Here is a 27,335-nt window from a genome sequence, read left to right as displayed (position 1 = left end):
GAAGCCGACTTGTTGTGCTCATTTATCAAACATAAGAAAGTGAGTGGAGTGATATTTCTAAAAACAGGAAAAGAGTGACGCAGTGGGATGATGCGGCAGAAACGTGTCCGTCTGACTTTCATGTCTTCACTTGACTCACTCAGACGATGTGTGGGTGTTTGATTCCTGTCAGTGTGTGTTTGACTGTACAGCATTTGACCTGCCTCAGGTAACACAATCAAACATAAAAACATGATTTTAATGGACAATCCTGGAGGCACTTCTTAACTTCAACTCAAGTTTCACTAAAGCACTTCATGTTTGCATTGTTCAGGTATCTGCAGGCTCAAATCAGGGATATTATGGGAGTTTCTAAATGAATAATCTCAGATCTCTGCATGCACATTCTTAAAGCTTTATAAATCACAAAACTATTTTAGTCACTCATTATACCTGCATGACTCGCTCTCCTTTATTCTCTTGTTTTTTTAAATCGTAAGGTTGTATTGAAGAGAGAGAATAGAAAATTCAAAGCCCTGAACAACAACAAGCAAAGTAAATCAAACATGACACTTATCCTGCTCCACCCAAACTTTTTTTTTTCTCCGCTCTTCTACAACGTGCTATTGCCAAACATCGAGCTAATCATCGACAAAGAGAAAAGCTCCATGAATAGGCAGGTATGCACTCGGCAGGAAAACAAGAAAAGTAATTTCTCAAAGACGAGGTGAGAACACAAGGTGTGGGAATCAGAGGTGTGCGCACAAACACAGATCAACAAGGCCAACGATGAACTCCCAGAACTTTGGTTTCATACTTTGTCAGAGCCAAAAGTTAAATATATCACATTTCTTTAAAGTTATAAAATCATCACCTGAACGTTTCTCACTCCAGGGAATAAAGGAGCAGTGACTCAAAACATCAACCTCAGAAACGTGTTGGCTCTTTTAATGTTGGCCGCTTCATGAAGTTTAACTTTCTGCTCTCCAGTCTCAACGAGTCACAAAGAAGACAAAAACATTCTGATACCGATTCTTTGAATCCAAAGAAGTGGAGTTTATATGTTTGTCTGATAGTTGGAGTGGATTCTTTATCAGCCAGTGTTGAAGGAGGGAGATTGTCTGAGTACCTTTTCGGGGTCATCAAGTGCTCGTTAGCAGCGTGGGCCTCGATAATGCTTTTATGACCGTGACTAATCAATAGCAGGAGCTATCTGCTATTAGCCATCAATCACTGAGAGACAGCCGTTAGCAGAACGAGGGGGTCCAAAGAGCAGAGAGGGGACGCAGGTGACAGGAAGAAGGAAAAAAAAAAGAAAAAGGTTTTATCTTAACGTAGAAAAGGCTTCAATTCCAAACTGCAGCTGATTGTTGGGTTCAAATAGCTTTTAAACAATATTTTGAAACGGGTGCAATTTAAGATTTGTATTCACCATGTGTTGTTTAGTCAAAAAAAAAGGTGTTCGTTATGCTACAGTACACAAATAGGGGCGCCAGACAGCCTAGTGGTTTTATCACACAGCCCTTTTAAACCCTTTTAAACCCTGTTTCGGTCCAGTTCAGCTCGGTACACATTTATTGGCGTTTCTACTAGGGCTGGACCGATATGAGATTTTTGGGGCGATTACTGCTATCGATTTGGGGAAAAAAACAAAACAGATACCGATATATCGGCTGATATCTTACCTGGATCTGTAGAGATAGATATAGAAACACACGCCCTCTGCTGGTGAAAGAGAACTGCTAGTGTAAAACAATGAAACTCAAATTAAATGTTATTTGACTGGTGAATAAATCGAGTAATATCGGTGCATATCTGCAATACAATTCGCCGATACCCAGAGTCACTGGACATGCTGATATCGGCCGAGATTATCGGCCAGCCGATTAATCGGTCGTGCTCTAGTTTCTACTGTCAATAGTTTGAATTGGCACCAAAATAACCGAACAGTACCGTCCTACTTTTTTGCTTCCCTTATGTTGGGGTGCCAAGCGTACTCATCCGACCCTAAAGGGTGGAGCTAGACACACTGTAGACCGTTGATTGGGCGAAAGAATCGTCACTTCCAGAGAAAAAGGCATTAAAAAGGACAAACACAAAACGTGTGTGGATCTCTTTATATATTGGCCACATTTAACCCGAGAAGCCCTTTTTTTATAACCCAACAAGCACCTGAATCCCACATCAGAGGCTCTGAAGTGCTCCAGTCTGCCATCAGGACAATATCCTGTTTCTGGAGTTAACCGCTCTGTGTGTGTGTGTCTGTGTGTGTGTGTGTGTTGAAGCTCTCGACTTGCAGGTGTGTTTGGTTTTGCTGTATAGCGGCTCAGTCGGGGTCAAAGCACAGCCGCCTCCCTCAGACTATTATCCCTGAGGGCTAGCAAACAAGCAGGTGAAATATGACACACACACACACACACACACACACACACACAGAACAAACACACTTGATGAGTATATACTGCTAAACAAGCTGCTAAAGGGTCAGACCAACACAACCATCGATCTACATACCATGCTTTCACTGTCCTCCAGTCTTAAGAAGAGCAGGGGGATTTTATTGGGTTTTTGTTGGTAAAAAAAACAGTTTCCAACATAAACTGAATGTTTAGAATTGTGACTGAAAGAGATAAAATAGACGCTTGAATGTGTAGTGTTCAATAATATCACCATGCAAAGCTTTTCAGAAGGCTGCAATCCATACATCCATCATCCATTATCATTCCTCCATCCATCTATCCATCATCCATCCAAAAATTAATATACACACATCTACTACAATATATCAGTATAAGCTCCAAATTGAGGCACTATTGGCCAAGCGGTTAGGGCGTCTGCCCCATGTACAATGCCTTTTGTCCTAGATGGGTCTATCTCTGTCGACTTCTGTTTGCAGTAGAGTTACGAACCAAATGCAAAAGTGTCATAAATTAATCCAAATCCTCAATAACAACCTTAGTTTTTGAAGTTTCCAATTTCATATTTGGAAATTCTTCGGCTTCTCAGCTTTGCATTTATTTAAAAAAAAAAAAGCTTTATTCTCACATTATTTAGGGAAGATAGTCTATACTTACTGAAAGTTTAAAAACCAACACACTCGTTGATGTGTGTCCATTAAATCTAAAGAATCCTCCTCTCTCCTCTCTCAAAGCGTTTACAGACTTTTGTTCAGCAGCTGTTTGATCAGCTGGCCGATTAGAAACAGACGATCTATTATCAGTGAGTCTCAAATACACAGAAACATTCAGTAATGAGTGCACGTATAAATACACACACACACACACACACACACACACACACACACACACACACACACACACACACACACACACACACACACACACAAAGCACACACTTGTGACGGTACAGGCAGTTTAGCAGAGAGAGCATCATCAATCACTCGGAGACAAAAAGCTTTTGTTGCATGCTGACATCGGGAACACAGATATATTTACTCTCTATAGGAGGCTTTAGGAGCCTCTGAAGACCGGTTCAGACCGCAGGAGTTTGATATTCTTCTCCATAATCTCAAACACTAAAGATATAAAAATCCTGGCACATCACTGGTACAGGATTTTACTAAGATCATCGTGCTTGACCGAGGAACGCACCACCTCAGGTGACCTCACAGAAACAACAGAGCCGGTATTTAGATTATAATACTTTGTGCAGAGAGGACAAAAACAGCTCGGGTGAAGAAATGCAGACGTGGACAACATGGATTGTCTGTTCTTCAGATTCCAACATAACGAAGATAAACGCTGGTTGCTATGGTTTGTTTTCATCAAGTGTGTGATGGAGTAGCAGAGAGAATCAATCCAATTATTCCCCACCAGCCTCAATGTTTTCTTTTGTTTTTGTTTTGATTGAGGGCCCCCTGGTGGTGGAGGTTACACACTGTACATACTGTACATCTGTGTTCTTTAAAGGCTCTCTGTTTTGTTTTGTTTTTCTTAAAAACTGCAAGCTGAGCTAACTAAGTTACTAACATGAATTCAGCGTGTTTCTTTATTGGCATCAAGATGTCAGATGACTTCAAAGATCCAGTTTTAAATGAGCATGATCCAAAAAAAGGTTCTTGACGTATCTTGTGAGGAAAAAAGTCTGCAGAAGTTGTTATAAGTCCATTACCCACAGACCTAAATGAGAATATTTCTGAGGACAATGACACGCTTTTTACAACCTAACAGTGGCTTTTTATTTCTGTCAGTCACTCCATTCATGCTCTCAGTGACTCTACATCGTGTACTGTGATACATGGGGAGTATCAGAACAACATTTTAAAAGCCCTGTGTCTGATTCGACTGATTTAAAGAGCAAACAGCTCCAGGCTCTTTCAGGATGCCCATAAACTCAGTCAGTTTTATCAGCTCAGTGAGTGTTTGTGAAGAGGGCTGGAAGGATTCCCTAATCAGGCTGATAGTACTCTACTCTTTACACACACATTTACGAACTCAATTACGAGGTTGCACATTGACTTTAATGGAGTTCAAACGGCCGCTGAGGCCATGGTCAAGGCCGTCGCTGAGCAGCAGGGGGGAGGAGCTGGTTGTTTTGAAAGCAAAGAAATTAACAAAGGAGGATCAATGGACTACAGTAACCTGTAGCAGCAGCAGCCCTCAGGTGATTGATTGTTTCCTCTGATAACATTCATGTCGAAGTCGACATAAAGATCCAAACATGTTGTGAATGGGGACTGAACAAGTATTCAGGTAGAGGTAACGTATTAACAGAAAGAAGATGAAGTTATAAGCTATAGCTTTCACCATCAGTTAGTTATTTTGAAAAGGTTTAAGGACCGAAATCAGAGAGAGAGAGAGAGAGAGAGAGAGAGAGAGAGAGAGAGAGAGAACTGTGCACTATAATAAAGTTAAAAAAATATCTGACATCTACACTTCAGCACAGTATGTACAGAAGTATTGACATACATGTACTCGATTACATTCCAGTGCTGCATGTTAATCGACTTGCGACGGACGATCCTGTCGAGCCTGTTCAGATCCTGTTGTGGATAAGAACAGTTTCACCACAGCATGATCCAAATTTAACCCATTTCGGTGGAATATGAATTTAGCCTCGAGCTAATAAGTTTAATGACCTACATCTCATGCAGGCTGTGCATAGCCACTCCCAGCATGCATTGTGTGGGACGCAGTAAACACACTGAAGAGATCATAGCACTGACAGATAGAAACATTCACATCAGTTAGGACTTCTCATCTGACCCCCAGAGCAGGGTTTATGAACGTATGAACTCAACACAAAAGTGTTTGTTTTAAAGGGAGAATTTAAGCTAATAAGCTAACGTGTCCTCTCATCCAAAACAAGATGAGTAGATTTAAGCCTTTGAGACCGGATTCCCTTTGCAGAAAAGATGAAACAGATACTTAATGAAACATTCATAGCAGTCTTTTCTGACTTCCTGATACTGTAACCACAGGAGAAACGACATATCTCACTGCCAGTGAACGGAAACATTAGACTGGTGGTCTCAGCAGACACAATGACTGTGTCGATGCAACATGTAGATTTATTTTATTATGATGTCATCTTTAAAATGTATAGAAATGTTTCCTCTGGCTGTTCAGCAATCCTCTACATGTGCAGACACAAACAGGCACGATGAGTCAGCTAATCGTTTATCAGAAAGTTGAATGTATCCAATCCAAGACTAAAATGAAAAACTTAAATTTTTAACTGCTGGTTTAACAAAACAAGCATTTTCAATCCTCAGGTGGACCTTCAGGTGTTGTGATGGGTATTGTTTTTCCTTTTTCTGAAACTTGAAAACTTACTTACCCTAGAAGTAAAAAAATTAAGCCTTAATAATCTTAAAAACCTTCTACAAGTCAGAGAATTAAAAGTTTAAAAAACTAAAAAGGAAACCAGAGTTGGGAATCTTAAATTTAGAAGTGCACAGGTGTACTGAATTGCGGGATACATGCAGCAGATTTGTCTCGAAGGAAGCGTATAAATAGAAAATAAAAAGGGGACCTAGGACAGAGCCTTGAGGCACTCCAAAGAATAATGATGGTGTTGAATAATCATGATCTCTCTAAAAGATATAACACAAACTCACTGGGAGTTAGAGTGATGGGAGATCAATTTGTATCTAGTTCACAAACTATGGACAGCACTTGAAATAAAAAATACTGACAACAATCAGATCCGACATCTTTGGAATATTCACACTTTGGTAACGGATTCCTGCATTACTATCCTCGAACATGTCCTGCAGTTTAGGAAGGTAAAAATTTCTAACTTATGAGTCATCATCAATTGAAAGCTAAACAAGACCCGGCAAGCCCGTTTAAGCACAAACTCAAGTCTGTTTGTGAGATTCAGAGAGTAACCAGAATGAGTAAACATTTAACACAGCACGCTGTAAGAGCTGCTCTGATTCATACAGAGGAGGGAAGTGTATTGGGTAATTCAGGGTCTTTTAAGCTTGTGAAACAGTTGCAAATTTACTAACGATTGCTCTTATCCCGGGGAGGGATGAGGACAAAGAGAGGAGGTTGAGGGAATGCTCATAGAATAGGAAAGAAAATACACACTCCTACACTGTGCTACGCTACGATGCAATATAATACCATATGATCCGCTACAGTATACAATACGATAAGAAATTATGCAATAGGGCGCTGGTAGCCTATGGGTAGTGCATGTGTCACCATGTACAGAGGCTGCAGTCCTCAAAGAAGGCGGCCAGGGTTCTCAAAGAGTTTACTGCAGTGTCAACATATATTCATCTATTCTTTAAAGAGAGTCTTTTTCCTACAAAATAAGAAAGAGACAAAATTGGTGCCATGAAGGCATCCCATTGGGGCCTCCATATATGTGTGGTGGTGACTGTTTCTGCAGAGACCTTGTCTTCTGACTGGATTTTGATGTTTTGGTTGACTCAGGACGTTTCTGGGCAGGAAGCTGGTGTGTTTCTTCCAGCCAATGACAGCGCAGCAGGTGGGTTTCGGTGTGGATATGATGGACGTGGACGTAGCAGCAAAGAAGAGAGATTCAAATCACATTGAGGTGAAACACCAAGCGGATAAAGCTCGTTTTAAAACGAGGATGAACCTTGTGTTGGCTTTCACCTGCGGACGTGGAGTTGGTCTACTTCCTGTTGGACAGGAAGGTGACAAACACCGGAGGTTAGCTTGTGTTAGCGTCTATTAGCGTGCGTTAGCTAGCAGTGTAGGTACAAGCAGTAAACGTACACACTACATCCTGCAGTGAGTGTAAGCTTCTCCTTTAAGTACAGATTTATCATTTTCTCTTGTTTACTGTTCTCACTGTATATTATATAGTCTATTTGTCTTTTGTGTCTCTGTATCCTGCTGTTTAACAACCAAACTTCCCCGTCTGGGATCTATAAAGTTTTATCTATTTATGATCTGTTTCTGTTTGCACGTTTTATTCAAGTGCTCGCTCTCGTTCTCTCCGGCACTATTTTCACACCAGAGGAGCTCAACCTCTTTATCGCACGAGTAAATCTGCAGGTCTGAGGCTGCTGGGAATCTGCAGGTTTCATCTTACAGAAGGGAAACGCATCGAAACCAGCCTTCCCCCATTCTTAACCCCCCCCCCCCCCCACCATCCTCTGAAAAGCAGGAGTAACTGGTTTGGCCTTGGTTTTAACAGCAAGTCTTCCCTCTTTTTTTTTCATCTTTCCTCCTTCCTCCCCTCCTCCCTCCCTTTCTTTGTTCAGGTCTCTCTCTGGGGAAGCTCGGCGGACAGGTATGAGCACGTTAAGACAAGAGGAGAAAAAAACAAAAACCCTGAGGAAATCACTTCTGTGTTGTCTTTACTTTTTATTGTGTTCTTCATCTCTGTTTTAGTTAGTGGGTGTATCGAAACTGGCAACGAGGCAAAATATGTAAAATACAAATAAATAAGAGGATGCCAATCACACTTTGCAATGTTTGATTTGGCTGGATGTTTGGTGGTTTGAATCCTAGGATAAGTTATGATGTGACCCTTTTTTGCAAGGGTTGAACATGCATTCGTTCTAAATTACCAAACAGGATTTAAAATCTGAAAAACCACAGAAGAAGAACTGTGAAGCTGAAAAATGTGGGGCCAAAGTGGAACAATAATCATATTTTGATGATTTTCGTGTTTGTTGTTTCGAAGCCTAACATTTTTAAAAAAAGTGATATAAATCTGTTCTTTATGTAAGTACGTTGAGTCTGGCTGTGAATGGATCTGTAATCAGGAAACCCAGTCCCTCAGAAACCCGAGTCGATTAATGCTCCCAGTACAGAATCACTTTAAAACACTAAACTTTACACTGTAAGGACAAGGGAAGTGTATTTTGATTCCCTATAATAAAAGCTTTATTAAGATTTTAGAGGAAGCTTTTTCTTGTGCTAGTGCTATGCATTCAGAAGAACCAATCAGAAAGCAAGAGAGCATTAAATGAAAGTAGTTCCAGTCATCAAGCTGCAGAGACAGAGAGCTGTTAACTGACCTGTGTGCGTCCTTTGGTGCGCCTTGAGATGAGAGCTCTTTGTGTAAACTTTGGTGCAGCCTGAAAAGAAATCAGAGAGAGAGAGAGAGAGAGAGAGAGAGAGAGAGAGAGAGAGAGAGAGAGAGAGAGAGAGAGAGAGAGAGAGATCATGAGCTCGACTGACAGCAGAAATGTCTTCACCTATAAAGCTGTTTATCCAAGGAGAGAGAGCGGGCTGTTGCTCGGATTCTTTTTCACCTGTGACCCAGAGAGGGTGACATCCCAGATACAAATATGGACGTCTCTTTAATCAAACTTCAATCTTTGAGCAGCACAGCTGTGATAATTTTGAGTGGTTAACTTCCTGTTTTAAATAACCACAAAATATCTCCAGTTGTAGAAGACATGAATCCACCTTGAAATCCCAAAATCATTCTTTTATAAAAAACGTGAAAATCTGCTGATGGGATGAGATCACGTCACGGCTGTGGAGCAGAACTGGATGAATAGTCAGTCCATGACTTTATGAGCAGTGAAGGCTGGAGCAGTCATCTTCAAGAAGGGCACATTTTTCACAAGTGGACCAGGATGAAGTAGTGTGTAGTAATGTGTTAGCATGATGCTAACACATTATGGAAATTACCATTAACAGGCTAACAGACGTAGCATTGCAACAGAAGAAACAACCTGTTTTCTTAACAATGTTCAGTGAAATAAATATTTTCTAAAGTTCAGAGAAGCAGAGTTAGCGTTTAAAGTCTTTATTTGTGATTTTTAACCCTTAAATGTATAAATCAAGTCTGTCCTCTGAAAATAACTCTGTGAGTCATGACTGTCTACAATGGGTGTAACACCCGAGTCCCACTGTCTGTGATGTTTTCAGAGTTTTCAGAGTCCTATCTTCACTTTGTTTACATCGCCAGGACGGTCGGCTGACTCCTCCCCTCGTGTATAAAAGTTGTTTAATTGAGGGACTAGAGAAAAGAAGAATAACATACTGTACTCACTGCTTAACTGTGTTTCTAGATCACGCTCATTTCAGGTCAATTTACATGCAGTGTGAAGATACCAGCATAATAAAGATCGCTAGCATTAGCATGCTAACACAACAATGCAGCGAGAGTTGTTTTGGTTTCATGCTGGAGCTCAAGGGCGACATCTGCTGTATCAAAACATCACATATAAAGACTTTAAGCATCTCTGCAGTCTGTAGCGCTACATTTGTGTCGCTGGTCAAAAGTTGGCGGCCTGTGGCCAACCCCAATGATCAGCAAATCAAGGAGGTGTGCCATGACACCTGTCACTTATTGACACTACGGGGGGGATGGAAGAGGAAGCTACAGGGCTGTAAAACATAAAACCTACTTCCGGCTTAGTTAGATCTTTTTTTCACCTTGGAAGTCACAGAAGTGGATCCTCCTCTTCTCCAGCTCCGGGTTGTTCCGTCGGTTGTATTTGGGTCCCGTGAGCACGCCCTGGCCGTGCGTCATCAGCATGGCGTGATGGGACAACCCCGTCACCTTCATTCCCCCCAGGCGCTGCTGATAAGGAGGCGGAGCTTGTGTCACTAAGCTCAGCAAATCCGCCTGATCGTCTGGGCTCCCCGGCTGAGAGTTCGGGGGCGAAGGCGGGAGACTGTGGGGGGCCGTCGTGTGGCTCGGGGAGTGCTGGTAGTAACCGTGGTGCTGCTGCAGCTGGTGCTCTGCCATCAGGTAATTGCCGTTGGCCGTTGGCAATGAAACGCCGCCAATGTTCATGATGGTCCTGCCGCCTGCGGAGACGTGCGCCGACGGGCTGGTGTGGGACAAAGTCATAGTGAGGTCGGCGCAGCTGGTGATGGGCATGTGGTAGACCTGTGGCTGTGGGGGGTGGGGTCCGATGTGAAGCTCTGTGCCCAGGTTTTGCTGCTGCTGCTGCTGCTGATGCTGAGACCCTGCAGGCCCGCTCGCCGCTCCTCCAGCGCTCATCTCCGGTTTGATGAAGACGCTGTTGACAACGGGCGGGACGCTGAACACCGAGGTGAAGTCCGGCAGCGACTGGGTTGTGGAGGTCGGGATGGAGCAGGGCACCTCCAGCCCGGGCTCTGTTTTGATCTGATGCGACGCCAGGGTCTTGGCGTTGGAGCGGTAGAGGCCCGTGCGGAGGTGGGTGGTGCTGGGGAGGATGACGTTGATGTTGAGGCTGTACGGCGTGGCGGGTTTGTCCTCGGAGAAGTACTCGTCCACCACCGAGGCGCTCTCTCGTCTGTACTTCTTGTCCGTGGGGTCGGGTGGGAGAGTCAGGAGAGGAGCGCCGGTGTGGGGGAAGTATTTGTCCAGCTCCAGCTGAGTCTGAAAGAAACAACGGAGAGAGAGAGAGAGAGAGCAGGGATAAAGATGGCTTCCAGATTTGTTATCAAACAGGACTAACTTAACGCTGCACGTTATTTCTAACCGCCTGCTTTTTTATTTATTTATTTGTTTTTATTCTATATATTTACATTTTTATATTCCAGGCATGGCACAGTACATTTCATTGTACTCTTGTGCAATGACAATAAAGTCTATTCTATTCTATTTTGAACCCACAAACACTGCAAAAACTCAAATCCTACTAAGCCCAAAAATATCTGATTAAGCTTATTAGAAGCCTCATTCACCCAAAAACTCCAGGTAAACATCTCATTTCAGGTTTTACAGGTGAAAAATTAAGATTTACTCACTTGGAATGCGTTAAAGTAGAAATAATACAACTTATTCAGGCAGCATTTTCACTTATAATATCTCAAAATGAGACGTTATCTGGACTTGTCTGGTCAATGTGGCTTTCATTAAGAGCATTACGATATTTTTGACCAGATATGAGACAGATTCAGTCGGTAGGGCTTTAGTTTTTGCAGTGAAGTCCCTCTCTGTCTGGAGGATTCAGAGCGTTTTAATCTACTTTATGGTTCTTTGTGTATAGAAGTCATTCTCTTCCTCCTCTTGGGAGAAATTCTGTCCTCTTTTAAGTTAAAAATTTTTCTGTAAAAACATGTAAAAGTCAACCTAACAATCAAACGAAGGTAAAAAGGTTGAAAAGCTGTGGAGACATTTTCAGCAGCAGAAGCAGCTACGAGCTCATTGTGAGATGAATGTGCTGCAGACTGAGAAAAGGTGGCTGTGACATTGCACAGAACCGCTCGACCCAAAAGTTAAATCCACCAAGTAGAGACAAATACATAAAGAGAGAAAATATGAATAAAATGATAAAAGTTCTTAGAGAAGCTGATACCAGGACTCCCTCCTCCACCATCATCCTCCCCTCCTTCATATCTCACATTCCTGTTTTGAAGTGGAGCTCAGTGCCCGGACAAACAGCCAGGACCAGAAGAGGGTCAGATGAATGTTTTACTGGCTCATAACCACTCGAGCGAAAGGCTGGCTGTGCTAACAACGGCTAACGCTAGCCAATCTTGTCAAACCCATTTGAGATTGTTTACCCGTGTGATCCTGACTCTTTCAGACGTGTTTAATAAATGTTTCTGAGTGTTTGCCCAGACTTTAGACTAGAGGACTCGTCTGAGTTTAATGATCAGAAATTAGACAAGCCACAGGAAGTGGAAAAGCACAAAACAACGCAGCACACATCAAGTAAAGAGGATGCAAAGAACAAAACTTTGACTCAAAACCTGATTCAGACACAGCTGTATGTCACACACAGGATCATAGAAACAATGTTATAATCTTCCGTATTCCTTCCTGACACATTTCGATGGCTATCATTGGTTTCCACTTTCAAAGCTTCCCGGCTGGTTATGAACTTCTGAAATAATCAGATGTGATCACAGAGATGATTTATTTGACATAAAGACAGATGCACCACTCTGTGTTTGTTTCCTGAGGAAACCATCATTGACTGAGCGCTTATGATGCAGATACACACACGAAGGGAAAATAAAGACCAGAAAACAAACAAGAAACTTTTGGTTTTACTTACTTCAAGAGAAAAAATAAAAGTTAACTTAGGTTGCAGAAACACTTTCACCTCTTAAAACATGTTAGAGCAACTTTCTGCAGGTGATGAAAACGTACTGATCGTTTTGTTTTAAAAGATGGAGTCACACGCAAACTCATTGCATCAAAATAATCCAACAGTTTAAATGACAATCTGATGACAGTTTGTCGTTGTTGTTGTTTGCACATGTTGCTAGAGACATGAGACCTGAAGGTGTGGAAATGTGTTTTTTAAGAAACAGGACTGGACAAGTGGAGGCGAGCACAAGAAAATAAAGTGCAGGTTGTTTAAGTGAACGGCATTATCTTCTCCTAATCCTGATGAACTGCTCTGTGTGTGTGTGTCATTCAGAGTCGTTGCAGCAGACAGATGCTCCTTTAGAGGTGCACAAGCCGTTACCTAAAGAATCTCTGCTGAAGTGATCACTGTCAGGTAAAAATAGACCTGCCAGACAAATGTGATCCGTCAGTCACAATGCAAACAACACAAGCATGAAAGAGAGGACGACAAGCAGGGAGGAGGGACTGGAACGAGTCCAAACAAAAGAGAACACTCCATACAGTCAGATGAACTAAATAATACAAAAGGAAGTGATATAAGTTTGGAATCTGCAGTCTGATGTGACTGATGATCTGTCTGACAGATGTTTACTGGGAATGTAAATCAGCACATTTATGATGGAGAACGGTTTAACTTTGTTACCCGGATTAGACAGAACTGAATTTAGATTCCCCATTAACTGACTAAGAAAACAGATTAGTCTAAAGGTTAGAAAACACTCAGAAAACATTCAAAATTGAGCACAACGCATTCATAAAGTCTGCTGGTAAACGATGTAAGATAGTTAGCTGAATGTGGCTAACAACTAACATTAGCAGTGCTAACAGCGCTAGCTTGTGGTTTAACATCCACATGTCTGAGCTGAATGCTGAGGACAACAAGCCGGTTTAACCCCGACACAGCCTACATGCTACTTTGTCTCTGTTCACTACATTTAAATACAGCTGAATCACGCTGCTCCTACGAGATGCTATCACTGTGCCTGTTTACATCCGGGTGGTAGCGCGGGACAAGCAGGTCCATCAAACCACAGATACAGCCCGCCGTCTATGGCTAAGCCACGACTAGTGGTGAGTGGCTGCGGTGCAGTTTGAACAAAATGTTTGAGGAGCATTGAGGGCCGAAAAATAGAAATATTAATAATACATTTAAATGACTTTGACCCGACAAGCGAGGGTGAAGAAGTTTAAACGTTTAGTCACCTACACACAAACGTCCATACTCGATTTGATTATTACATTTAAGTTATTTGACCAAATCAGCATCAGTAAAAATGTGGTCAGTGACTGAAAAACACAAAAAGCGTTCTCCTTTTTCTGCTCCTTAAAATATGCAGAACTTGTAGAACATTTTTGCTATGATAAGTTAGTGAGTGGAAACATTTTAAAGCCTTTTAAAAGTCTGAATGTCCTCTGACTTCTGACGATCAGATGTACTTGTGCTGGATTTGGTCTGCTCCCCTTGTGCTTAGCTAAATGTTGTTGTTGTCTTTTTAATCTTTAACTAATGCGTTGTCTCTGCCAGGCGTCCTCAGAAAAGAGTCTCAAACCTCGGGGCCTTCTGGGTTTAAAACAGATTTAATAGCTGTGTGAATTGCGCCCCCTCAGAGGGATCCTGGTGAGCACTGAAGTCCCGGCCTCAATCCACTGACTTCGAGACAAATGACCTAACGAGGTGCTGATGGTGCTCGAGGTCGTGTCCAGAGGGCACAAAGCAGCCGAGAGAGAGTCTGTGTCAACACGTTCATTCTGCAGCACTGATTCCAGCGCCAGCGCCATCAACACAAACCCTCTCTCCTCCTGTTAATAATCTGACGATGGATATTCATACACAGAGAGCGAGGAGGCTCTTCAGCCTGGGGGTCAATTCTATTTGTGCACTTTAAGAAGTTTAAATAATGTCAAAAACATCTTTTGTAAGCTTCTCTTCAAATTCAGGATTCTTTTTTATGCATCACAAATCATGCTGTTATCTCAAATTCATCATTGTAGATTCTCTCATATGCTACACGTCTAGTGTTCATAGGATCGACTGCATTTATCCATGTGTTGATCGTCTGTGTGTGTTTCCTCCATAGCGCCTGCCGGGACGATAGACGGCCATCGTTTGCTGCAGGTGAACTCAAACCTTCCTTGTCGTCGGTGCAATCTGAGCACTCGGTGAAATTAAAGTCTGGGGCTATTTACTGCAGGAAAAAAGAAAAAAGACAACAAAAAACAGCCTCTCTGTTTTCTTCTCACTGAGAGCTCCTGTGTGCCTTTCAGGACGGGGACACAAGCGGGGCCTGTGCTGCCTGCCGGGACGCTGGCAGAGGTTACACGCTGTGCTCGCCCTTGGCCTGTCACCCTGAGCTCTCTGACTCACTCCCCAACTTCCCCGACTTATGACTGTGTTGTACATGCGAGGAAGAAATGTTGCAGAGAAAGGTCAGCAGAGTACAACGGAGGGTGCTGCTGCAGTTTCTTTAACAGACAAGATGCATGTTAAGTTTAAATCAGTTTGAATTTCACCAACAATCCTCCTGTGAGTGATCCTCTAACTCCACCACACGTCGTTATTCATAGATTTGAAAGTCACTAACTTTGCACACATGCTCAGCAAAATTTCACAGGCAAAAAACTTTGGAAAAGAAGAATAATCTTCCTCCCTTCACAAAGAGAAAACTACAGCATGACTCTCATAGTAAACACAAACATCAGTCATATTTAACGTCCCCATGAAACAGAACTTCCAGAGTAACTGATGTGTCGTTAAAGGCTTTATATGTGATTTTTTGATCCAGCAGATGTCGCCCTTGAGCTCCAGCATGAAACCAAAACAACTGGCGCTGCATTGTTGTGTTAGCATGCTAATGCTAGCGATCTTTATTATGCTGGTATCTTCACACTGCATGTAAATTGACCTGAAATGAGCGTGATCTAGAAACACAGTTAAGCAGTGAGTACAGTATGTTATTCTTCTTTTCTCTAGTCCCTCAATTAAACAACTTTTATACACGAGGGGAGGAGTCAGCCGGCCGTCCTGGCGATGTAAACAAAGTGAAGATAGGACTCTGAAAACTCTGAAAACATCACAGACAGTGGGACTCGGGTGTGCTCGGAGTGGTCGCACAAAAAAGGCAGGGCGCTGCACTTTTTCTCCAGGCGGCCGCTTGCTGCTGTGGACGCTTTCTACTCGTTGGAAACAACTTAAGAAAAGACGCTGGCGCCGTGCAGGGCGTCCTGGAAGCAAACTGTCAGACGGACACTCTCCGTGTGATGAGAGAATATCTCAGTGTGGAGACTCAGTCAGTTAATAATTGGAGAACATGTATAACTGCTCGGCTATGAATCCTGCAGCCCGATAACAAACGGCCTCTTATCAGCTCAGTTCTGCTTTATGGGCAGAGTGGGAGTTTCCACTCTGTCAACATGGCATCCATCCTCAAAGGACCTTCATGTGTTATAGTGCCACATTTACTTCTAAGGAAGAAGTGCACTTTACACGGCTATACAGTCATCCCCCATCCACACACACACACACACACACACACTATGAGGAATCCTTACATGGAGCAGCAGAATGAACTTCTCATCTGCTTTTGCTGACACAGATTTCTGATGCATGCAGGTGATACGATTGTGAAACGCCTGCACTTTGTCACCACACAACAACATCTTCAAGAAAACACAAAACAGACTTCCCCCCCTTTCTAGCCTTTCCATGCTCGTCCCTTGCTCGTGCCATCACCTGCACAGGGACAACAGATGCAAATTAGCTAGCTAGCTAAATCTGGTACAAAGCATCTCTTCTCTTCTGAGAATAATGTTTCTTTTGTACACTGTCCCTGATTCAAAACTAAACTAAACAAAAACACAACTTTTTTTTGTTATGATCCCAAAGAAAATGATCCTGTGAGAACCAATGAATGACAAGATTCCATCATTTAGCTCCGCCTCTTGACCATGTGCGATGCAGACTACTTCTCCTGACAGCTAATCGCAAAACAAATGTCTTCTTTTTATGACTCTGAGGAATGCAGATGAGCGGTGGCCATTCCCCTTTGCATCTCCATAAAACAAACCTGATAGTGTCAGGGTTGGGGGGTGGGGAGGGGGCTCCTGATTTGTGCTGCAAATCAACAGAGCAGAAATCATGACGGGGTCATCGGAGCAAAAAAAACAGAACCTTTGAGACGGTGGCGCTGCTTTATGGCGAGATAAGGAGGCGTGTTTTGGCTTCACCACACAGAGAAGAATGAAGAGTTTACTGCCCGCTGGACAAAATCCACTCTGTGGATTAATCTGTGTGTCGTCTGCATATTGTTATCATGTGAAATAATGACTAAACCGTTTTAAACTGAATGACCATATTTCCCTGATTACACAACAGGCGATCAACAACGCTTTTATTATTGAATCTGTAACTGCATGGCTTCGTCCTGCTGCTTCATGAACCTAACGTTACATCAGCGGAGGATCTGTTCTGCCCCGCAGAGAACTTCAATCCATCCATCCCGTTTCCTCGTCTTATCGAGGTTGGGCTGCGGTGGCAGTAGGCCCAGAATTCCCTCTCCACAGAAACATTTTCCAGATCCTCCTGGGAGGCTAGACTGGATATATAATCCCTCCAGAAAACTCTGGGTATACACCATGTTTGCATTAAATGTTTCTATTGTGTTGCAAGTAAACGTTCTTTTTAGAAAGGGATGCAACGATTCATCATCGGTTATCGGTCGTTATCGGCCTCGTTGACAGACAACAGCACATCCGCAAATAGTGCGGCCTGAACCGATGTCAGCAGCTGATGTTCATTTGTTGTGCCCAATCAGTTTAGTGCTGACATCAAGTAGGCAGAGGAAGTCACCTGTTTGACAAACTCTGACTTGTTGAGAGAAAATGTTGGCGTTGTGAGAGTCTGAAACAAACTTGGGAATCGACATTCAGATAAATTGTTTTTGTTTTTCAAACATTGGTGTCAGGTTTGGTTGAAACTTTCACACTAACTGCATCTCTAATTCTAGAGCACTTTTAGGCTTTTTCATGTTTATTATTTTGGACGAAAGAGGAAAGGCTGGGATGAAATTTCAGCTCAATGACAGACAGAGACTCATCCTCTATGGCCCTCATTAACCTGTGATGTTTGTTTAGTGCTGTCCCCTCACAGTGAGGAGGTTCCTGGTTTGAATCTCCGTCCTTCAGGAGTCTCTCTGTGAGGAGGTTCCTGGTTTGAATCTCCGTCCTTCAGGAGTCTCTCTGTGAGGAGGTTCCTGGTTTGAATCCCCGTCCTTCAGGAGTCTCTCTGTGTGGAGGTTCCTGGTTTGAATCCCCGTCCTTCAGGAGTCTCTCTGTGAGGAGGTTCCTGGTTTGAATCCCCGTCCTTCAGGAGTCTCTCTGTGTGGAGGTTCCTGGTTTGAATCCCCGTCCTTCAGGAGTCTCTCTGTGAGGAGGTTCCTGGTTTGAATCCCCGTCCTTCAGGAGTCTCTCTGTGAGGAGGTTCCTGGTTTGAATCCCCGTCCTTCAGGAGTCTCTCTGTGAGGAGGTTCCTGGTTTGAATCCCCGTCTGACGGGAGTCTCTCTGTGAGGAGGTTCCTGGTTTGAATCCCCGTCCTTCAGGAGCCTCTCTGTGAGGAGGTTCCTGGTTTGAATCCCCGTCCTTCAGGAGTCTCTCTGTGAGGAGGTTCCTGGTTTGAATCCTCGTCCTTCAGGAGTCTCTCTGTGAGGAGGTTCCTGGTTTGAATCCCCGTCCTTCAGGAGTCTCTCTGTGAGGAGGTTCCTGGTTTGAATCCCCGTCTGACGGGAGTCTCTCTGTGTGGAGGTTCCTGGTTTGAATCCCCGTCCTTCAGGAGTCTCTCTGTGAGGAGGTTCCTGGTTTGAATCCCCGTCTGACGGGAGTCTCTCTGTGTGGAGGTTCCTGGTTTGAATCTCCGTCCTTCAGGAGTCTCTCTGTGAGGAGGTTCCTGGTTTGAATCCCCGTCCTTCAGGAGTCTCTCTGTGTGGAGGTTCCTGGTTTGAATCCCCGTCCTTCAGGAGTCTCTCTGTGAGGAGGTTCCTGGTTTGAATCCCCGTCCTTCAGGAGTCTCTCTGTGAGGAGGTTCCTGGTTTGAATCCCCGTCCTTCAGGAGTCTCTCTGTGTGGAGTCTGCATGTTCTCCTCGTTCATGTGTGGGTTCTCTCCTGGTTCTCCGTCTTCCTCCCACAGTCCAAAGACATGCTTGTTAGCTTAACTGCTGACTCTCTGAATGTGAGTGCGGCTGGTTGTCTGTCTCTAAATGTCAGCTCTGTGATTGGCTGGTGAACAATCCAGGGTGTAACCCCGCCTCTCAACCAATGACAGCTGGGATCTGAACGAGACAAGCGGTATAGATAATGGATGGATATATATCTTAATAATCAATAAATACAAATTTCAGGTGACCCCTTTTTGAATTCCATGGGACCCCTGATGGGGCCGGGACCCCAAGGTTGGGAAACACTGTGCTTCCATAAATCATGTCTGGAAAGAGTGGGTTACAGCTGAACGGTAACATCCTCACATTCAGAATAACAATCACCTCTGTCTCGTGCTGTCCTATTTCTGCCTCTTGTTTCCTGACACTCTTTGTTCCAGATCGTCCACAACACAGAAACGCTCCGTCTCAAGTTCAGCTCGCAGTAACTGGGTGGGGCGGAGGCGGGGACGGAGGGGGATGGAGTTTTCTGGGTGTCCGGGGGCAGATTTGCAAAACTGCTATCAGAGCTCTCCGCTCACCACAAAATGATCTCACCTTTTTAAGTTTTTTTCTCTGTTTTTCCAGACAGGTGAGACGTAAACAGAGAGAGAGTCACTAAGGAGATTCAGCACACTATGAGTTCACAGGTATTAAGAAACGGTCGACTGTCTGCGGGCAGCAAGTTTAGTCTGGTACAGAGGCATGATGGGAAATAATGACATCTGAAGACCAAACAAACCCAAATCTCATGAGTCAAACATAAATCTCTAAGTTTTTGGTGTTTTTTATAGAGAACTGAGACTATGCAGGACCATCAGGTTGGTTTAAAGGTTTAGGTTTTACATTTATATCTAAATAACTCCTAAAAAGTTTGTTACTAAACACTGCTGCTTAAAATAAGGGCCAGACCGATATGAGATATTTGGGGCCAATGCCAATATTGATGTGAGGAAGAGAAAAATCTGATTCTTTTATATCTGCTGATATCTTTCTTATATGCTATCTTCAGTCTGTAGCGATAGACAGACAAGTGATCGGGCACGACTACCACCCTGACACCCAGCCTCCACCTTCGGACTGTGTCGTGCCCACAACCACCGCCGTCCTCATCCATACACTGCCTGCACCGATCTCCACCTTAGCTGCAACAACATCCGAACTGACCACAGAATCACAGTGTGACGACCAATCAAGCACCATTACAACACCGAAGGAGGAAGATTCAAAGCAGTACATTAACTTTTACAGCAAACACCATTTCCAACATGAAATCAAGATAAGTTCAAAAGCATGTCAAGAGGACATATCACCCCCTCCTCCACCTTTTCAAACAGTCCCCCTCCTCCACCTTTTCAAACAGTCCTCCTCCACCTTTTCAAACAGTCCTCCTCCACCTTTTCAAACAGTCCCCCTCCTCCACCTTTTCAAATAGTCCTCCTCCACCTTTTCAAACAGTCCCCTCCTCCACCTTTTCAAACAGTCCTCCTCCACCTTTTCAAACAGTCCTCCTCCTCCACCTTTTCAAACAGTCCCCTCCTCCACCTTTTCAAACAGTCCTCCTCCACCTTTTCAAACAGTCCTCCTCCTCCACCTTTTCAAACAGTCCCCTCCTCCACCTTTTCAAACAGTCCTCCTCCACCTTTTCAAACAGTCCTCCTCCTCCACCTTTTCAAACAGTCCCCTCCTCCACCTTTTCAAACAGTCCTCCTCCACCTTTTCAAACAGTCCTCCTCCACCTTTTCAAACAGTCCCCTGTGGTCTAAATGAAACATCTGTGCTGTGCTTTGGTCAAAATATAACATGAATCAAGCACCAGAGGAGGTTTGTGAGCCTGTATAAACCAGCTCTCTCAGAACGCTCCGTTTTGGTGTGTGTGTCTCTTTAAATGTAATGACCCCGCCCCCTGAGTTTTCCCCGTAGACATCACTCCTCTGTAGAGAGAATAAAAATGGCCGACCTGTGCAAAAGTTTTGTTCTGGTCAGTAGACTCTCAGGTTACACACATATATGTTCAGGAACACTAAAAGTGGATTTTTCATAATATGTCTCCTTTAAGACACAAAGAGTCTCAATCTTCTCAATCGTCCCAAACGTTTCACTGTCTACGAGTATGAACAACATGTTTCTTTCCATCACCGATCAGTACTGTACGAGCAGAGACTCGTCAGCAGACGATTGCTCACATGCAAATCAGCAGCTTGTGTTGCCCTGGAAGTCAAATCATTAGTCAAACCAAAACAAAGCCGGCCTTCAGCTGCATGAAAAACACATCGAGAAGTGTCCGGAAAAAGACGGGCAAACGCACGATAAATCACTAAATGGCCGCCTGGCATGACAGGAAGAAGGTCAGTCTGACTTCTGGAGCGTTCACTCTCTCAGTGTTACTCCAACATGGGAAGAAAAAAAACATCTTTAATCTCGACTTTAAACCATATCTGAGTATTGATCTTCAGGAATCATTAGGCAGGCGGCCTGCCGACACACACTGAGAAGTTACTCTGTAACTTCCTCTGCCGTCTCCGCTCGCTCTTACAGCAGACCTGCAGGTGATGTGACGACACAAGAATCTGGAAGCATGTTTCATATCAGTTACTCATTCTGTCATTTACTGCTGATGTGCTGAAGCAGATTAATCCAAAGAATCAAACAAGATCTGTTTGGAGTAAAGTGGAAACGATGAAACTGAAACAACTTCGGCCTGCTCAGAGTTTCTACAAGCGGTCAGACTTTTGAGTTTTGGGTCTTTGGCTGGAAAAATCCCAATGCTTGTATGGGTTGAGACATAATGAAGACATATAAGGAAGTCATTCATAAAGACAAGTATTTTCTCTGTTTGAAGTTTTCATATAGATACATTTTTGCAGGGCAGGAAATCGTGTGTTTAAGTTTTCACCACATGATTAATAAAATTAGAGATGTTTCCATCCACGTTTTTCAGTTGATTCTTTATTCATGCATGAAAGCTATCTCATCTCTAAATGATGGCGAGTCACTTGCTCTTACTTCACGATGCATTCAGAACAATTCACCTTCTCACTTATTTGCTTCGCAACGACCCGAGTTTCTTTATCGGCCACACTCAAATGATTCACCTGAGCTAGAAATGTGCAGCCCGGTGCAAGCTGCAAAATCAACCACATAGTCGAAAGTGGAAACATACTGACTATTAAAATGTCCAAATGAGTAAAGTTGATCTTTTTCATTAACATTTTATTACAATCTTGTGTTGACATTTGTTTTATGGCTCAGTATCAAAGTTCTGTGTATTTTTAAGAGCTCTCGTATTTTTAAAACCAGCTGACTCAGCAGACGTTGTCGCTTCCTTCAGCTCACTGTTTTGGTTTTTGTAGCCTACAGCTCCTCTGTGCTGGTTCCCAGCAGCACCATTAGACATAGAGCAGGAGGCTGGCTGGTTGTATCTAGTTTTTCCAGACACTGATACCAGTTTTGAAAAGTGCTCCCAGTACAGCCTTGAGATGTACACAGAGCATACTTTGCTTTTCCTCTAATTCAGGGTCTGAAATCAGTATTTGTGAAGTTAAAAAAAGAATGCATGAAAACTTGTCGACCTGCAGACACAGAAGCTGACAACAAACTGGTGAGAATGTTTTTTCTTCAGGGGTCGGTGGAGAACCTCAGTGGCAACTTTCTGAGGTTATAACTGGCAGCTGGTTCAAAGCTCATTTTATACTTTGGGGCACCGGAGGATAAGCGGTTAGTGCGTGCACCCCATGTATGTAAGGAGGCCATAGGCGGCCCAGGTTCAAATCTGACCTGTGGCTTCTTTCCCCCACTCTCTCTCTCTCTCTCTCTCTCCCTGATGTCCAACTCTCCCTGCTGTCCTATCACTCAAATAATACCATAAAAAAAGACTCCAAATAAAACCTTAAAATAAAAAAGCTGCAGTAAACTTAACAAACAAAGCAAAATGTTGATATCTTTAACAGACAAACTCAGAGGAGAGCAACATGTGAGTGCAGCAGAGACCTGCATGGTGTGTTGGTGAGAAAGCTTCGTCAGCCTTTCAAGACTTTTTCATGAGGTCAGCCTGAATCATCCTCCGCGCTGCCTCGAGGCGGCGTATGGAGATGAGATGCGGGTCCTGCTCAGACAGGTCTGGCAACATACTGAGAGAGGCTCAGTTAAACGCTCTTTAAGACGGAAACACGATGACACGAAGACACGGCTAAGAGCGGGGGGGGGAGAGAAAGTGAAAAAAAAAGAAGACAAGTGGAATTTTTTTTGTTCAGGATGAAAGTCCAGAGAGAAGAAGAAAACGATTGAAACAGACGGACACACTGAGTGATCTCTGAAGTCTGACAAACACGCCTCGTGCACATTTGTTGGTGAATTTGAGAGCACACGAGGTAAACGCTCTCAGGCTGCGGCGGCCTCTGATTTGCCTGAGGGGGAACTATTTCACTTAACCTGACTTCTTTGTTCTTGGCAACGTCTGGCTTTGCATAACACCGAGCAGTGCATGTTCCAGCAACGAGACAGAGGAGGGAAAAGCAAGCTGAATGTTGGGACATTTATCTTTAAGAAAAACAAAGTGAGCAAACTGAGTTCCCATGATGCTCAGGTGAACGTTAAAAACCTGAGCTGTGAATTCTCCGGAGAATATCCTGCTGCGTTCTCACATCAGGCCACATCCAACAGGCACGTCAGCTAACTTCATTCAGGTTGTAAAGTCAGTCTTCCCTCTTTACGACAGTGGTTGTGACCTACTTACATCTGCAGCAGGACAGGCCGAGACAGAACACAGCGTCTTCGATAACACGCAGAGGAACTGTGGGACAGAAGTTGGCCTCAGTCTTTTTCCACGTTGGGACTGATACTCGCCGTATTTACTGATATTTGAGGCGTTTATTGATTTGAGCTGAAGACTAAAATACAGACAAGTTATGTCCGTTTCATATTTTGAATTTAGATCGCTTAGAAAGAGGGTAACGTTATCATCATTTTCGTTACTTGAGTTCTGATAACACATTTTCAAACGACACAACCTCTGTTACTTTAATGATCAATCGGATCATAAAGTAAAACTTCAGCTCTTCAGTCAAATCCCTTAAAGGGGACATATCCTCCTCCTCCACCTTTCCAAACAGTCCCCTCCTCCACCTTTTCAAACAGTCCTCCTCCTCCACCTTTTCAAACAGTCCCCTCCTCCACCTTTTCAAACAGTCCCCTCCTCCACCTTTTCAAACAGTCCCCCTCCTCCACCTTTTCAAACAGTCCTCCTCCACCTTTTCAAACAGTCCCCCTGTGGTCTAAATGAAACATCTGTGCTGTGCTTTGGTCAAAATATAACATGAATCAAGCACCAGAGGAGGTTTGTGACCCTGTATAAACCAGCTCTCTCAGAACGCTCCGTTTTGGTGTGTGTGTCTCTTTAAATGCAATGACCCCCCCCCCTGAGTTTTCCCCGTAGACATCATTCCTCTGTAGAGAGAATAAAAATGGTGGACCTGCGTTAAAGTTTTGTTCTAGTCTGGGGGTGGAGTCTATGGGTGGAGATACCAGGGGAGGGGATTGAATTTTTTTTTAACCAGAATCCCACTGTGACATCACAAGGAGAGCACATTTGAGACAGAGCTTCTCTGTGTTGTAAGACTTATGCAGACCACAAACAAAGGACTGGATGGTTTATTTCACATGTTGTGGGTCAGTAGACTCTCAGGTTACACACATATATGTTCAGAAACACTGAAGAAGATGTACCTATAAGACTTGTGTTTTAGTTGCCGTGGAAACAGGTGTTGTTCTAGTTGAATCGTAACCCGTATGTATACGTTTCAAACTGGTGTATTGTGACAACCGCAGAGCGCAGAGGAGACATCACAGTTAAACAGGTTTGAGAGATGAGCGATAAAGAGGCGATGTGCTTTAGATAAGAAGATGAGTCATGAATAAAAATGATTTATCAGAGTTACAAAGTGATGTAACTGCTATATACCTGCACAAAAGAGACAGAGATGAGAGTCTGGTTAGCGTCTCTAGGATTGCACGTCGTGTCCAGTTGAGCATGTCAATGAAGTCTGTTCAAAACAGATCCAGCATGTGACCGCTTCCCCTCCATGTTTGCATAAAAATCAACAAGAGAAACCGAGCCTGCTGAGCGATGTCATGAACACACAAAGACGTCCACATGAAGTTCAAAACCATTATGCAAAAATACAACTACGGTGGCTGGGAAGTGCAAAAACAAAAATCACAAGATGTGAAACGCTTTCACTAAATGTGAGACAAATTTACAAACGGCAGAATCTTGACGGAAAGGGAACGTAACAAATGCAGGAAGTGACCAGGAAGTGATCGAGTCAGGGGTCATTTTGGTTGTTTTTGCAGAAAGACTTGAGCGAAAAGTGATGACAGAAAGATGTTTTGATTATTTTGTGGAACTCATTTGAGCCAGATTAGTCAGTTTTGCTTTTCCTGCGGACGGTCTCTTAAACTGTTAAAGGACACCGCTGAGACAGAAGGACCAGATATGCACTTCCTGGTCACTTCCTGCATTTGGTACATTTCCTTTCCTTCATGATTCTGCCATTTGTAAATTTGTCTCAAGCTTTGTAAAAGTGCTTCACATCTTCAAAATGTGTTTTTGGCACTTTCCAGCCACCGTATAAAACACCCGACATACATCCACATGGGGCCGTTTATTCTATGGAGGAGCAGAGCAGCTTGAGAGCCTCAGGTGTCGGGGTCTGTCACCTGTGTACCAAAACGCCTGGAGGGAGGCCAGACTCAGCACTGCACGCAGGAGTCCGGTTTCTGTTGTGATCACGCAGCCCCCCCCCCCCCTCCCCCCCCCCCCCCCCCCCCCCCACAATTCAAGAAGCCATTTAACTTTAATGCAGTTGTCGTGTCTCTGCAGTGATCGGCTCACAGAAGGAGAGGAGACTTCCTGAAAACGTTCGCACAACATGTCCGACATCAGAGTGACGAAACATCCAACCTGCTCGCTCCTATGCATGGACGCACAAAGAACTGCCGTGATGGATGGAAAACATGCATCTTTATCTTTTTGACCAAATCCACCAAGCAAAGTGTGAAGTGAGAAAACAAAGTGCAAAGAGCACATGGTGTCAGCTCCTCTGAGCCAGCTTCAAGTGTGCGTAACTATGACGATAGGTATTCTTTTAGTAGTAGCTAACAAAGTAAAGAAACTCCAACAAATTAACCAACTGCAACAGGACTGTCGCTCCTTTTTCCTGGGAATTCAAGGATTATAATCTATATTGGATGACTGTGTGTTATCATATGTCATATACCAGGAATGTTTTAAACACAGTTAATCAATGCCAAATTCTAATTCAATCCCAGAAATCCACTTTATGCCCATCACAGGTGTACATATAAAACTTGATGTGAATTGGTTTTACTGACAGTAGTTGCTCTGAACAGCTTCCAGGTGAACTTTACCTGCGTTTTCTTACAGGTCAGGTGTCTGTGTAGGACTTTAACCTGTCAGCCTGTGAACACAGGTGAGCTGCTTCCTTAAACAGGTAAGAACAGCCTCATAACAGGAGGAAAGCACCACATGCTGATCCCAGTCATTCTCTGTTTACCCTCAAAAACAAACAGGATGTTTTCACTGAAGCAGCAGCTCACACATTTAACTGAAGGTGGCATTTTAAAAAAAGTTATTACAACACGCAGAGAGGCCGTAGCTCCGGTTTGACGGAAGCCCGGATGCCTCTGACTCTCACCCCGGGTTTGACGTCCTCAAACACGGACGCGTCCTCCGCTCCGTCCGCTCCAGACATCCTCACCGGCTTCAGCTGCGTGAACACCGCCCTCTCCTCCGAGGCGTGCGGCGGATTCATGGCCAGTCCTACACTCGTTGCCATCACAGGTGAAGTTTGAAACACGTCGTGTCGTCAGTGTGTGTCTATAATAACTAACCTACATGGAGCGTTACTGCTGGGTGATTGCGCCTTTTTTTTTTTGGAGCTGAAAGCTACGTGGTAAATCCACAGCCCTCCCCTCTCGTCTGTCTCTCAGGTAAGGTTTACCTGAGCTCAAGTATGGACCTGCTACATGGAGCTGAACACGCAACACAGCCAATGAGAACAGAGGATGGGTACGATTGTCCAATCAGGTGTGTGGAGGAAGGCGGGAGTTACCTGAGAGGCTCCAAGGGGGAGAGTATTGTCCCCTCCACACACACACACACACACACACACACACACACACACACACACACACACACACACACACACACACACACACACACACACACACACACAGATAAATTATGAATAAACGAAAAAAAGTCATTCAAATTAAAATACAAATATCTCCACATTTTTTTGTTTCAAACTTTTATTTATTTATATTCTATTTACATTTCTAATGATGTGTCTCCCTTTTACACAAATAGAAACACACGAGTCATGCTGATTAATTTCACCTGTGGCACAGCGACACTAGCCCGGTGGTGTAATAGTGGAATCCGCAGGTTAAATTTGGCATGTAGCAGGAAATAATAATCCATTGCTACCAACCGTAATGTCATACATCCTGCTGGACTGACGTGTTTGCTTCCTGTCTTTGTTGGATCATTTATTGCGCGGGCACACAAACAAAGGAAATAATAAAAAGTGTATTGCAATGCATGTTTCAGCAGATTAGAATATAATAAAGCTTAGTCAGGCTGAGTAATAACTACCTAAAATAT

The 27,335-nt window shown here is 43.6% G+C and overlaps 2 protein-coding genes across 3 annotated transcripts in view; one reads left to right on the top strand and one right to left on the bottom strand.

Annotated features, from left to right (window-relative positions):
• The window catches only part of klf5l (Kruppel like factor 5 like), a 28,912-nt gene extending 2,249 nt beyond the window's left edge, over window positions 1–26,663 (bottom strand). The window contains exons 1-3 of the mRNA XM_065962897.1: window positions 26,365–26,663; window positions 9,822–10,758; window positions 8,450–8,509 (exon numbers count right to left, since the gene is read on the bottom strand). Of these exons, the coding sequence (XP_065818969.1) occupies window positions 8,450–8,509; window positions 9,822–10,758; window positions 26,365–26,505 (1,138 nt within the window). The 5' untranslated portion in view covers window positions 26,506–26,663. The remainder of the gene's footprint in view (window positions 1–8,449; window positions 8,510–9,821; window positions 10,759–26,364) is intronic.
• LOC110002344 (dual specificity protein kinase CLK4-like) overlaps window positions 1–27,335 on the top strand; it is a 444,306-nt gene that overhangs the window by 83,264 nt on the left and 333,707 nt on the right. The gene's annotated exons all lie outside the window — the stretch shown is intronic.

Source organism: Labrus bergylta, chromosome 14 (genome assembly GCF_963930695.1).
Source record: "Labrus bergylta chromosome 14, fLabBer1.1, whole genome shotgun sequence".
Lineage (NCBI taxonomy): Eukaryota > Metazoa > Chordata > Actinopteri > Labriformes > Labridae > Labrus > Labrus bergylta.
The sequence above is the reverse complement of the archived record's forward strand: the minus strand, read 5'-3'. Positions and strand labels throughout refer to the sequence as shown.